The 14,052-nt window shown below is 43.0% G+C and overlaps 1 protein-coding gene across 1 annotated transcript in view; it reads left to right on the forward strand.

Annotated features, from left to right (window-relative positions):
* Positions 1-13,248, forward strand: part of DSCAM (DS cell adhesion molecule) — a 446,056-nt gene extending 432,808 nt beyond the window's left edge. Inside the window, exon 33 of the mRNA XM_021527473.4 lies at positions 12,269-13,248. Coding sequence (XP_021383148.3) covers positions 12,269-12,612 — 344 coding nt within the window. The 3' untranslated portion in view covers positions 12,613-13,248. The remainder of the gene's footprint in view (positions 1-12,268) is intronic.
* Positions 13,249-14,052: the final 804 nt, after the last annotated feature.

The raw sequence follows: 14,052 nt of genomic DNA on the forward strand, positions 1-14,052 counted from the left end.
GCTTTCCTGGTCCTTCCATGTGCACAAAGCAGGGGCTCCCCTTCCCCCAGCTCCTGCTCCCCTGGTAACGTTTTCCTCCTGCTGTCCTTGTGTTTTTGGCTGGTGGGCAAGAACTTTTCTCTCCTCTCCATTTTCCATCCCTTCCCCTTGGCCCCCATGTCCCAGAGGAGATTTGGCCAGCTTTGACATTGCCTTTTGACATCAGCCCAAGGCCAGGCCAGGCCTGCTCTCAACCAACCCCTCACAACCCAGATCTGGACACTTTTTGGGTTTTTACAGCTGGGTACCTCAGTCCAGCAGCCCGAGTCCAACCCTTAAACCTACTGCATATTAACCAGGAGAAAATACTGATTTAACCTCTCCAGCTTTGCTGAATGATCAGGTTCTCTCAGTTTTCAAATGTCTTAATTAGCATTCTTGACCCAATTTAGAAGTTTCGCGCTGTTTTGACTAATCCTGATGATGGAACAGCAAAGCCTTAACATGTAGACAAGCCTTGAGCTAAAGAATGCAAGTAATTTTTTAAAAGATTTACAAGGGTCCCTTAAATGCAGTCTGGATATCACCTGCAGTGCCTAAATGTTGTTTTAAACACCCAAGTCAAGAAACAAATCTTCTTTTCCAGAATTCAGTCACTGCAGCTAAAAATAAGCTGCTTAGCATAATGAGAAAAATCAGAACCAGGCAGCAAGGGAAGGCACAGGATTTTTCCAGTGCCAGCCCCGTAACCTGAGACGTGAACTCCTTGGCACTGCCCTGTGAGTTCAGGGGTGAAGGAAGGAGTTCCTTCCCTCTGACACAGTGATTGGAGTCGATTTAGGGACTGATTTCTGCTGGAAAGATGCTGCCAGAGCTCCTCCAGCCATGGCCGTCACTGAATCCAATACAAATTCAGCCACGGGGGATTCAGCAAAGGCTGGGACTCCTAAGCCACCTTTAGCCTCCTTTCCCCATGCCTATTATATTATCCCGACTAAAAATGGGGAATAATTCCACTAATTCCCATGGTTTCCAGATCCAAAACTGAATTTCTTGAAGATGCAGAGGAATCTATGTATCTTTCTGTTGTTGATGTTCAGAAATCACAAAGCAAAGTACACAAAGGCTGAGATATGGGTTGTTTTCTGTGCTGGTTTTATATTTGCACTGTCTGGTTTCAAATACAGTAGAATATATATGAAAAAATATTAATATATATACACACACTGTATATAATGTATATACAGAACAAAGAAATCACCATCCTGACTCTACAGTGGGAGACCAAGATCCAGTTTAGAGAGAAGTACATAAGGAGAGAAATCAAAATAAGCAGGTGGAAAAACAGAAGGACAAGCACAGAGTGGGCAAAAAAACCTTCTTGCCTACACTTTGAACAGTAGTAAATACTCTTAGCATGACTAATAATTTTTATATATACTTATGTGGTGTATTCTGAAATTACTCCCCTAGATGAGCATCTCTAATGTTTCCATATTAAATCCTTTTGTGTATGGAACACCTCTTGATTTTCTTCTGCACTGTTGGAAAAGCAGGAGGATGTCACAAAAGATAGACTGTGCCATTTGCTGCTTATCCTAGAAATGGCACATCAGTGATGAGAGGAAATTGCCTTTATCTTGTCTCAGGTTTTATTTCTGTGCAGTATCAGGAGCTTTTTCTCCTTCAGCTGAGGAAAGCTGAATGTTCTGCAGGGATGAAAACCATTTAATTCTGCATTTAATTTGACGTGACTACATACTTGATATCGTTGGCTTTCGTTTTTATTCTGGTGGATTTGCAGACAGGAAGGCTCACACTGAAAGATTTTTAACCCTGCCAGTACAATAAAAATGAATTTAAACAGGCTCAGATCAGAAGCTGAAATATTCTGGGTTCATAAAGGAAAATTATATTGGTGTGAATCTTGAGTTTAAATAGGACAGTTCAGTTACAAGGTTTCTGTGCAATTGTGATATGGGAGTTCCATTTTAGGCACTACAGAAGATGCCTGCAACATAAATTCAAGTCATTGGTGGCACTGGACCAGGTTTTCCAGAGAAGCTGTGGCTGCCTCATCCCTGGATGCGTTCCGAGCCAGGCTGGACTGGGCTTAGAACAATTTGGGATTGTGGAAGAATTTGAAATTAAATGATCTTTAACATCCAACTCAAACCCTCCTGTGAGTCTGTGATTAAAGTAATCTAAATTATTTTTTAAATTATCACCAATGAATCAGTGATATTGGTGTTAAGAAGAGATTTTTTAATTAGAGGAGAGAAACAAGTGGTACCAATTCCTCAAAGACATTGTGAGGAGTGTGTAGCAGCAAAATTACCTTTTCCTGTTGCTTCCTAATTTATTCTTCAATTTGATTTGAAAATTAACACTAACTTTGAAAAAAAAAACCAGCATCCCAAACTGTGCTAGTTCAGGATACTCTTGGGGGTTTTTTTGCCATTTCTTCCAGACTAAAATTTGTACCTTAGGGAAACCTCCTCCCTCCCCCTAAGAATGCCCATTTCCTCTCTTTTGATTAGCAACAAGATCTTTCTTATTAAAATGAGGCATTTTTAAATTTTAATTTAATTTTGGTTTTCTAAAGTGGATTATTTGCTTTGTGGTCCATATATATACATACACACACACACACACACAGAAAGACATATATATATCTATAAGTACATATAAAGGCTGCAGGTCTTAGACTGCCCATGTTGTCTGTAGCTTTAGACACATTTGATTGAGCAGTAGTTACTGAAGAACTTTAATCCTTAAAGCAAGGATTACATTTATCAGTAAATTTTCAGCTACTTTCATGTTCTTACACTAGTAACTTCAATATTCAGTTGTTCCAACTACCAGCAAAAGTTCCAAGTCAAACCAATTGTCTACATCAATTAACACAACAGATATTTTAGAACACTTCTGTTGTGTCCCTAACTTGAACTTCACTTCTACAAAACCTAAATTTTTAATTTTGAACATGCCAAATAATTTCACCTTCACAGTGTTGGGACACTGTGTATGTGATTTTTGCTGTCAGCCAGCCCAAGGTAGCCAGCAGCAGGAGTTTCCATCCAGACAAGAACAGATCCAGCCCTGCTTTAAGGTCCTTGCTGATATTTACAGGCATTCCTGGTTTAATTAAGTCAGGCTCTGTTATTCCCCAGTGCCAAGAGGACCTGAGTGTAACCTGAGCTCTACAGGAGAGCTGGCTGAGAATGGAAACCAAATCTTACCTGCAAGAAAGGTCATGCTTGTGCTCTTCTTGGAAATTAAAGCAGGAAATCATGTCACTAGAGAAAAAACCTTTAGTTTTTAACAGTCCTAAGCTGAGCGTAGTGATGGTCTGTGCCATCCATGGAGGAGCTGTATGTGCTTTAAAGCACAGCCCTGCAGATGGATTTCAGCATGAAATATTCAGCATCCCTAATTTAAATGTGAGAGCTGTGAGAACCCCTGGTCCCAGGGGATTAATAAACAAAAATGCAATGCTGCATCTCATCAGCACCACTCAGGGGATTCAGACTAATGGAACTGGGGAGACTGAGTCACAGAAATTCCCCCCTAACTCAGCAGAGAGCAGGGCAGTGCTGATATTGGTTCCCCTGCTGTAGCCAGACCTGCCCTGCCCTGTGAGCAGCATTTTTGCTCTCCTGTTGTTGTGGCATGGTCAGGTTTATCTCTGAATTCATCAGGAATGGCTCAGAGCCTGGATGTTGGAAAATCCCAGCTCTACAGAGACGGGGCAACTGAGAGGCATTTTAAAAGATTTTATTCCTTTATCAGTCTTGTAGAAGGGTGAGACGCAAGAGATGTAAAGCTCAACACCATTCTATCAGAAGCCAATTTATTTTCTGGTTACAATTCCTTAGAAATGTTTTTCAGCCTATTAGCTTTTGCCACACAGTGCTGCTAATACTTCTAACACCACCTAATTATTTTGAAAATGCCAAATAATATCACCTTTACAGTGCTGGGACACAGTGTGTGTGATTTTTGCTGTCAGTAGCCAGCAGCAGGGGTTTCCATCCAGACAAGAACAGATCCAGGCCTGCTTTAAGGTCCTGTTACTAGGACCTTATAAATAATAGGTCACCTATTATTTTACCCCACATGGTCTTCCTACAATGGATCTTTCACAGTTTTGATTCTCCAATATATATCTGGTCTTTTTGCAAGGCCATAATTTGAAACTTGTTTTTCTCTCTCAACCATGGCATCTCTATTCCATGGCCTTCCTAAATCAGCACACCTTATCTCAGAGTTTGCATACAGATGTTCAAGGCTGTGTGAGTTTTCAGTCAGGTTTTGAGAGTCCTTTACTGTTACAAATCCATTCCTCACACCTGGAGAGGTCAACAGAGCAGCTCCTGCTGATTCCAGTGAGCTCTGAAAACTCCTCACCTCTCCAGCTTCTGTGCTGAATCCAGGCTCCCAACACATCTCAGGAATAAACCTGTTTCCATGGAGCCACGATCGAGTTAACCCCCAGCTGAAGTGATACATAATTGAACATTCACTGCACATAATTCACTGCACCCAGGACCAGCAAATGAGTTTTAAAAGTCCAGCCTTGCTAACCAGGGGCACCTCACTGAGGTTTTCAGCATGGTTTTCCAAGTTTTCCCAGCCACTGGGCAGGAGAGTGCTGTCTCAGAGCATCCTTAAAAATGCATGAAGCCGCTTGCGTGCCAAGGCGCAGACGGAAAGGGAGCGCTCCTGGCCTTACCTTTTCTGTCACCATTTCATTATTTATTGACAGATTTGCTGACTTTAGTCCTGGAGTGGGTATTGATTGACATGGTGAGGCCCCTTTGACATGTTTTTGTAACTTAGACGCCTCATTCAATCCAAGCAGGAAGGGATCAGCTGTGCAGGTGCACCAGCCCTGTGAGGCTGGGCATCCACGTGGTTTATCCATAGGGTCTGAATCCATCTGATCCCTGGAGTTAAGCAACTTTTCCTTCCTTACTCAGCTCAGTGTCAGAGAAGCCCTTAAAAATCCATCAATTCTCCTTAAAGTTACTGCTGGGAAGGACAAAGCATCTGGCAGGTCTTTTGAAAGTGCAGCACTTTGTTAGAAACCCAAGTTCTGCTTAGAGAAATGCAAACCAAAAACGTGCTTCAATTCCTGTTCCATTAGATCTTCCAGGAAGAGGTAACAATGTGATAATCAAGGCTCCTGCCATCCTCTAATGCAGCTGCACAGAATGTTGTGTCAATGGAGTTCAGATGGATGATCTCAGTTCAGCTACAGCAGTCATGCTTTTGCTTTAAGACATCTTGATCAAAGGTTTTTTCTTGGAATCAGAAGGCTTAAATCTAAATAACAAAATGAATCACCTTTTAAAAAAGAGAAAAAAAATCCACATTAGTTGGAATCCTCATTTTCAGTCACTTAAACCTAATCTCCAGTAAGTAGAAATCAATTTAAAGTCTTGCTGAAATCAATAGAGCCAGTGACTTATAGCAGCAGCAAATTTGGATCTTGAACTACAGATTTCCTGATAGCCTGGTGTTCCTTAAGATATAACTCCAACAATTGTAGTCAACAGCAACTGTTGTTTTTTATTTTGCTCTGTGAATCACAACTGGTATTTTGAGTATTTTTATGAAAATGCCAGTTCTAGCAGACTGCAACATGAAACATTTAGCTAGGTGTTATGGATCTCCAAACCATCCATGAGGGTGCAGTTTTGTGGAGAAAGTTATAAGGCACAGCCCTGCAGGGGTGACAGGGAATTCTGATTTCTCCAGCTAAAAAATAGGAAGCCTGACTATCTCTCTAACAGTTTTTCACCTATTTAGGTGAAAAATGTAAACAGCATAAGGGTGGGGTGGTTTTCTGCCTGCTGAAACACAGAAAGAAGGACAAGAGGATGTGATGCTGTGGGCCAGAGAGCCAGAAAGGGCACGTTGGCAGCTGAAATGAGTCCTGCATTCAGTCACTTTCAAAGCACTTTAATCATTTTTCCTGGGCACCTGAGAAGAAGTTGAAGCTGCTCTGGAGAAGGGAAGAACATGTGCCTGCTCTCACAGCAGCTTTTTCACTAATGAGGAGGCTGTGCCCTTTTCCTCCTTCCTTCCTTTCCCCTTCTGCTGCTTGGCTGTTCTCAGACCTTCTGCCATTTATTCTGGATCACCTCAGAGGATTATTAAATCCAGTTTTTGTCTTGAAAAAGTGGCCTCAGCAGGAGCCTGTGAGCTCCTGAATGTGCTGATAAATGGTGTGCTCGTGTTGACAGAAAGTGAGCTGAGATTCCCACTCATATGGCCAGTCATTTTCACATGGAAATTCCATCTCCATTTCCATTACTGATCAACACTGGCTCTAGACAGTGGAACCCTGGCATTCAAAGCACTCTCCAGAAATTTTTACTCTCTACTCGTGGCATTTTGCTGCAAGAAAATAACAATTAGCCACGGAATTGGGAAGGCAGCTCCACACTGAGCAGATCCTGGCGCCTGTATCAGCCAAGCAAGGACTGATCCTCTTCCCCTCCTCCCCTTCTTGGCCGAGCAGGACCCAGGACCAAGCTAAGCAAATAATTGGCTTTATTGCTCATGAAGTGTGCTCCTGGCTGGTGCTGCAGAGCCCTGCAGGTGAGGGGATGGTTTCGGCGCAGTGCGGACGCGAGATGGACGGGGAGGGAGCACCAGCAGGTTTCCACCACTGACAGCAGCAATTGTGAGAAATGTTACTGCTGCTATCAGCCTGGCTTCAGACCAAGCTGCTGCTGTCCAAGAAAGCTTTGCCTGCTAAGTTTTTAATGGTGTGTCAGTTCTGGATGTGACAAAGGCTTGTGAGCATCACTTATACTCTTTTTTTTTTTTAGCAAACCTCTCACCTTGTCCTTGTAAACCCTCCACTCTTTCCTTGTTTCTAATGCAGCTTTTCCCTTATAGGCAGTCTTTGTCCTGAAAAACAGCCTGTGAGTAGCAGCAAAGGCTTCACTGATTTATTTACTGTGCTAGTGAGCTGGAAAAACCAACTCTAATTTTTTAATCAGCATAAACCTGAGCTTGGAACTACGTCAGCAGCTCTGTCTCCTTTGCTTCCTTTCAAAGGAAAACACAACATCCCATCAGTGCTTCCCCTTCCAAAGTCAGCAGGAGCCAAGAGATGCCCCACAGAGTGGGACTCCATCTGCACAGCATCTGTATACCCCCAGCACTTCACAAGGTCATAATTTGCTCCTAAATCAACATAATTACATCAGCACCTCCCCTGAGCTAACAGGGCTGTAGGGACTCAGCCCTGGCATGGTTTCTGATCCCATGGAATCACCCCAGAGAAATCTGAGAGCTTTTTTTCTGCCCACTCACCTCTTGAAGCAGGATGTGTGAGTGCCCTATTCGAGCAGTCTCATCCTTACCTTTGTTAGATAAAACCCCCCGTCATGGTCACCAGCCCTGCTCCTCAAAACTTTCTGAGATAACCTCTCAAATAGCACAGAATTTCCTCCACATGGCAACCAAAACTTGAAAACCCTCAGGCCATCACCCTCACTGATGGTATCTCTGTTGGAGTGCTGTGAAGACAAATTGCTTTTGCTTTAGTGGAAGTTCTGATTCATGAGAAAATGCATAGACCTCTCATGTAAAATCCTAGTAAGAGCATCTTTTTGAGCAGTCTGTGATGATCCTTGAATTGAAAATAGCACAAATCCTTAGATTTTTTTTCTGGAGTAGATGAAAGCAAAAAGAAAAACACCATGCAAGCTCTCTGGCATTTGGAAGAGGAATGAGGTAAATCTTTTGGGAGAAAGGAGTGCTTCTGAGCTTGGTTTAGTTCTGCAGACAGACAGCTATTTTGAATAAAATCCAAGAAAAATTCAGCAGTGATGTTTTTCCCTGTTAAATTCATCGCAGCCCTTCCCACACCTGAAGCTGACCTCCGGAATATGGCTAAAAATGTCTGTTGTTTTTATTGCAAAGTGTTTTATATCAGCTTAGTTGTACTGAAATAAGGATAAATTCTTTTTATTCAGTGTCACATTAACTCAGAAAATACTCCCTTTTTGGTAGAATGTGTTGCTTATTGCAAATATCACAGTCAGTGATTTTTAGGATTTGTTTACAAATATTTATTTGAACAAACATTCTTTAAATGTACTATACTAAATAATTCATTAGCGGGTTGGCCATTAAGAAAAAAAAAAAAAGACTGAGGTAGTTTTGGCTTAAATTGCAGCATTCAGATTTGACTTGTTACTTATTATTTGTGTACAAACTCAAGGTTCTTATACAGCAAATTCTCCTTTCTTAAAAAATTGCAGAATCACTGAAAGTTCAGGGTGGGAAGGGACCTCTGAAGATCATCCAGCCCAAACCCCACTTTTAAAAATGCATCAGAAAACTGTAGTTTTAGAATGTCTTTTGTACTAATTAAGCCAAAATGCATGAATTATTAAACATGCTCATTTACAGTGCTCATGCACTTGAAAGGTTTGCTTTCATTACTAATAAGGCACAAACATAGCTGAAAAGAGGTAATTAGAGCATCAAAGGCAATGAACCATCCTGAAACTTCATGGTGTTTGCCCAAAAAAACATCATTCAGCTGAATAGCAAGAAACCAAAAAAATTCCTATACTGTTGTGTCCAGAGGACAAGGACCAAAGTCTTCCAGGCAGCTCCAGAGAAAAAGCAAGAAGCCTTTTTTTCTTCTCACAAATACCTTCAGAATTGATGTGGGAATGGCAAAGGTGAACCCCTGTGGTTGCATTTCATAGATTGTGTTTTCAAGTCAGAAACCCATTAGTTCTTCTAAATCAAAGACTTTTTTTTTTTCCCCATCCTGCGAGACCGCTTCCACCATAGCACAGAAGAAAAAGTTCCATTCTCAAAATTTTTCTTTGCCAGTGATTTTAATAATGTGCCCTGTTTTACAAGCAGTTGCAGGGAGAGATGCTCCTTGCAGATGAGAAGGAGCACTGATGCTTTTTATGATGGGAAAATGTGTACATCACATCAAATAATGAGGGCTCTGCACAAGCCATGTCAGAGATTGTGCTTTGAGTACCCAGCTTTGGAGAACAAGTTACACTCTGTGGTTTCTCATTACTGAAATCCTGCTGGAACTTTGCCCCCAGACATTTAGAAAATTGCAGTAAAATGACTGCATATTGTTTACACAGATTATTGACTATGCTTTCTTATGTAGATTTAAGGAGGGGGGAAATAAAGGTCTTTTTTACATAGCTCGGAGCTTCTAAATACACTTGAGAAATGTCTAGACAGCAGCTTGAAAACCAGCCTCCATCTCTGTAAGGTTCAATGCTCATCTTTTTTGTAGTCCACTGATAGCCGAGGCTCTCAAGAAGCAGCAAATGTGCCAAGGCACAGGAGCAGCACCGTGAGGCACCCACGGGGAGCTGCCAATGAGCCACGCTCCAGCTGCTGCTCCACACCAGCTCCTTCCTGGAAAGCCAGCCAAAAAAAAGCAGAAAATGCAGTAGAAAGAGGGAGTGGGTGTAAAATGTCCTGGCTGGTGTTAACAAGGCAGTGGCAGCCCCTCACAGGCAGTGCTGGATGACAGACACCGCTGGGAGAAGACAATTGCTGTGGGAAATAGAAACATGGGGTGGTTTGGGTTGGAAGGGAGGGCAAAAATCATCCAGTTCCAACCCCTGCCATGGCAGGGACACCTTCCACTGTCCCAGCTGCTCCAAGCCCCAAATCCAACCTGGCCTGGGGCACTGCCAGGGATCCACAGCTGCTCTGGGCACCTGTGCCAGGGCCTGCCCACCCTCACAGGGAACAATTCCTAATTCCCAATAACCCATCTAACCCTACTCTCTTTTAGTTTAAAGCCATTATTCCTTATCCTATCACTCCATGCCCTTGTCCCAGGTGCCTCTCCAGCTGTCTTGGAGCCCCTTTAGGCACTGGAGGGGCTCTGAGGTCTCTCTGGATCCCTGTCTTCTCCAGGCTGAACAACCCCAGCTCTCCCCTCCTATCTCCACAGCAGAGCTGCTCCAGGACTGGGTTCAACAAAGAACATTTTTCCTCTTCTGCTGGGGCTGAGGGATGCCAATGGAGCATGGGAGTGGTAGAAAAACCCCCCTTTCTGACCCCAGCAGTCTCTAAACATTCCTGGCAAGAGTGAGGTCATCACTTTGGCATTAGAATTAGTCCCAAAGCTCTCACACCTGCTGTTGCCATCTCCGAGGTGCATTTTGCTGGCCCTGACAGTGAAACCCCCACAGCTGAGGCAGCCAAGCCCAGCTCCTCCATTAGACAGAGGCAGAGACAGATGTGGAGAGCATCACTCCTACACTCCTACCTCTCTCCCAGTGGGGAGCAGTGGGGCAGGAACAGAACATCATTCCCCAGGATGTCACAGTGCTGCACAAGGCACAGCCACAGGGAGCAAGTGACACAAGAACTTCCCATCCTGGCTGTCTCCTCCCCTCGTGGGGAATGCTCTTTGGAGCAAACCAACCGCACAAGTGCATTTTGGAAGGACCTGGACTACAGAAGAACTGATGTGACCAGAGGGTCTGGGTGCCAAGGGGACAGGGCAGGTGTTGGGCAGCACGGATGTGCCCATGGGCAGCTTGGCTCAAAGGCTGGGGAGAAGTGCAGTGAGTTGGAGCCTCCCTGCTCCCATGTCCATGTCCTGCTGTCCTTCACCCCAGCAGCAGCAGCAGCAGCAACGCTGCTGTCTCAGCTGAAACAGGTCTGACATGCTTGAATTGTGCTTGGCATGAAAGGTACTGTAGGAGAATCAGGCAAACCAAGGAGTAAAACCAATTAAAGTTAACACCACTCCTTTCTCAAGAGGCAATCAGTGTGATGATCATGACAAGCCTCCCCCTCTCCCTCCAACTCCACGGTGTGTGTCAGGCTCATCTTGAGATACTCCCATCTTACTCCACGGGGGTAAAACACCACGTGCTGTGAGCCTGTGCTGGAGATGCATCCAGAAAAAAACATATGGTGTTAGACTGTGCCTGAGGAATTTCTATAGAAATAAACACAGATTCTGGCCAAATGCAACTCCTCAGCAATTCTCTGTCTGTGACCTGGAATTACAGATAGACAGATGCTGTTGGTCTTTTAGCTAAGACTTGCAGTGCCTTCACTTACGTGGGAAAGCAGAGGACCTGTTTTATTTTAGGTCATTGGACAGCTTTTAGCTGGGCTAGAAAGAACAAAATTGTTATACATTGTTTTATTATGAAAAACTGCTTTCCTGGTCTGTTGTTTATGCCACTGGCACAGGTCAGCCTTAATTTCTCCTGCTGTAAATAGATTATGGAGAGCTACACAGGTGGTGTGGTGCCAAGAGTCTCCTACTTTAAACATTCAGGATGCATCCCATCTGCAGATGAGACTCTGGGTTTGATATCAACCATAAAAAAAAAAAAAAAAACAGCTTCATACCTGCAGAGATCTGTAAAGAAAGGAAAATACTGTTCTGAACGCTCCTGTTACTGTGCTTTTTTTTCATACATAGGTGAAGTTACACCATCAAATATTTTTAGAAGGGAATGTCATTATGTGCCTGATTGCCTCTCATTTCCTTGAAGGAACATCATGAATGCCTAACAGGCCCAGGAGTCGAGGAAATAATGAATAAGATGTTTTCTTGTCAATACAAAGCAGAAAGTTGATGCAATAGCTCAGGTGCCAGTCCCAGTGCATTTTGTTACCACAAAATCAGCAGCATCTTGGTGGTCACAGTGGTAAAAAATTATTAGTGAATTAAGAACAGTTATGGTGGTTTACAGTTAATTTTTGTTATATGAGGACAAGAATGTTTCTGTTTTATTTAGAAATCTCTTGAAGACTATAGCCTTAATATTCTTGCATCCATTTAAAATAGTTTAGTCATTCTACTCAAGACTGGGGCTTGTTAATTGGAATGGTAAAGGTTTCCATTTAAAATGGAAAATAAAAATTGGAAATTTACTGACCCTCCACATTTTCCAAGTTTTTGACAAAGGAAAATCAAGAGCTTTTTTGAGAAGTTCAGAAAAAGCTCATTTTATCTCCATGCTGTCAGTTCATGTAAAGAGCACTTCGCTTCTCACTCCATTGTGAAAACAAATATTTAGAGTGAATTCTTGTGGATCTGCCCAAAAGGAATTTGTTGCACAATTCTGTAAGATCATAGCACAGTAAATAGCTGACAAATAATCTATCAATCATAAATTCTGATCACAGATCCTCCTCCCCTTTGGCGGCCAAACCAGCTCGAGTCGTTCCCGCCAGGTGAGCGCCACGCATCGCGCGACCCGAAATAAAGACTCACTTCTCCCTTTTGCCTCCCCAGGTGATCTCATGCATTTGCCACCCTACCTTAGGATGGACTTTTTATTGAACCGTGGCGTGCAGGGCACGAGCAGAGACCTGGGTTTGGGGCAAGCCTGCTTGGAGCCACAGAAAAGCCGAACCTTGAAGCGTCCCACCGTGCTGGAGCCGATCCCCATGGAGACATCCTCCACGAGAGACGTCCAGTCATGGCAACCTGGTGCTGTGGCAACGTTACCTCAGCGAGAAGGAGCTGAGCTAGGACAGGCTCAAGCAAAAATGAGCAGCTCCCAAGAATCCCTGCTGGACTCACGGGGCCACTTGAAAGGAAACAATCCCTACGCAAAATCTTACACCCTGGTATAACGAAAAGAGCGTGGCTGGACAGTGGCTGTAAATATTTACACTGAAAAACAAAACAAACAAAAATAAAAAGTCCAATGAAAGCTACCTTTTTTTTATTGAATTCCAATATTTATAATTAAAGAAGAAGATTGCCAAAATATTTGACAAAAAAAAAAAAATAATATGAACGACAGACAGTGCAAAGACTCTCTTGCTTTTTTTCTGTCTGAGTGTGAGCTTCATCTGACTGGACATCTGAATTTTTGGGTAAAAGAGTCCAGTTTTCTGATCTTCACAAGCGTTTGTGTTTTTACTGATTTTCTACGAAGTGCATGGAGACTTAACAAAAACATTTTAACTGGAAGTTCCATCAGACAAGATTTAAAAGGGAAAAAAAATCACAAAAAAAAAAAATCACCCTCTTTGTGAATTCAACAGGAACATTGATTTGGAAAAGCAAAAAGTCTTTTGTCATGTTTGCACTTTTTTTTTTTAATTAGAAAATGGGTCCTTGATTGTTCTTTTTTTTTGTTGTTAATTAGGATGAGTGATGTCAGTGGAGTGAGGAGATTGATTTGGGTTTTTTTTTTTAATATTAATTTAATGAGACACTCTTTGCATTTTGTCTATGCGAAATAAAAGGGTCTTCTGCCTTTATTTGTGATGTCTGCTTCCATCACCTTTTGCTGTGGTTTTCTCAAAGTGTGATAATCATGTCAGTGCCATCCTCTGAGTAATGTGTTCTTGTGCCTTGGGAAAAAGGAACTCAGGGGTCACATTTTTGGACAAAAATTGGGGTTCACTAATCTTTTTTTGTTACCATGGGGCAAAGAGGCAGAAGGGTACAAGCCCTGAGTGTTCTGAACCAAACTCACACAGGACTCTGAGCATTTGGTCCATCTCACACCAGGAGGCTTTGGTTCAGCTTCAATATTTTTTGGATCAGAAGAAATGCGTTGACGTTACTTTACTTCCTCCTTAGAAATGGATCTTTAGTCCATTTGGGAGCAGCTCGTATGGAAATTCTTTGCTTACGTAAGGACTGGGGTGGAAAAATACTGACAACTTTTCCCATAATAGGAAAAATGGGAGGAAAAATGTTATTCCAGGTCTTTCTCTAGAGGAAAAAAAAGCTTGCTGTCAGCTCGTATTACTTTGTTGCATCCTCTGATTCCATGAGAAGTGATATTGCTTGTTTTATGCAGAGCATAAATGATTGAGCACCACAGTTGGTGTTTTTAACGCAACAGCTCTGCAGCCGCCTCGCTAAGTGGTTCCTTGTGTGTGCCCTGGCCACTTGTGTGTGTCCTGGCCAAGGCAACACAGAGCAGAGCATCCCAAATTGGTGCCAGCACGTTGTTCAGCACCAACTGGAGGTACCAGCTGTGCTCTGGCAGCAGCAGAGCTCGGAGTGCTCGGGCAGGGTGGGAGCTCCTCATGATTCCCCTGGCTGTGGGCATT

Source organism: Lonchura striata, chromosome 1 (assembly GCF_050655825.1).
Source record: "Lonchura striata isolate lonStrDom1 chromosome 1, ASM5065582v1, whole genome shotgun sequence".
NCBI lineage: Eukaryota > Metazoa > Chordata > Aves > Passeriformes > Estrildidae > Lonchura > Lonchura striata.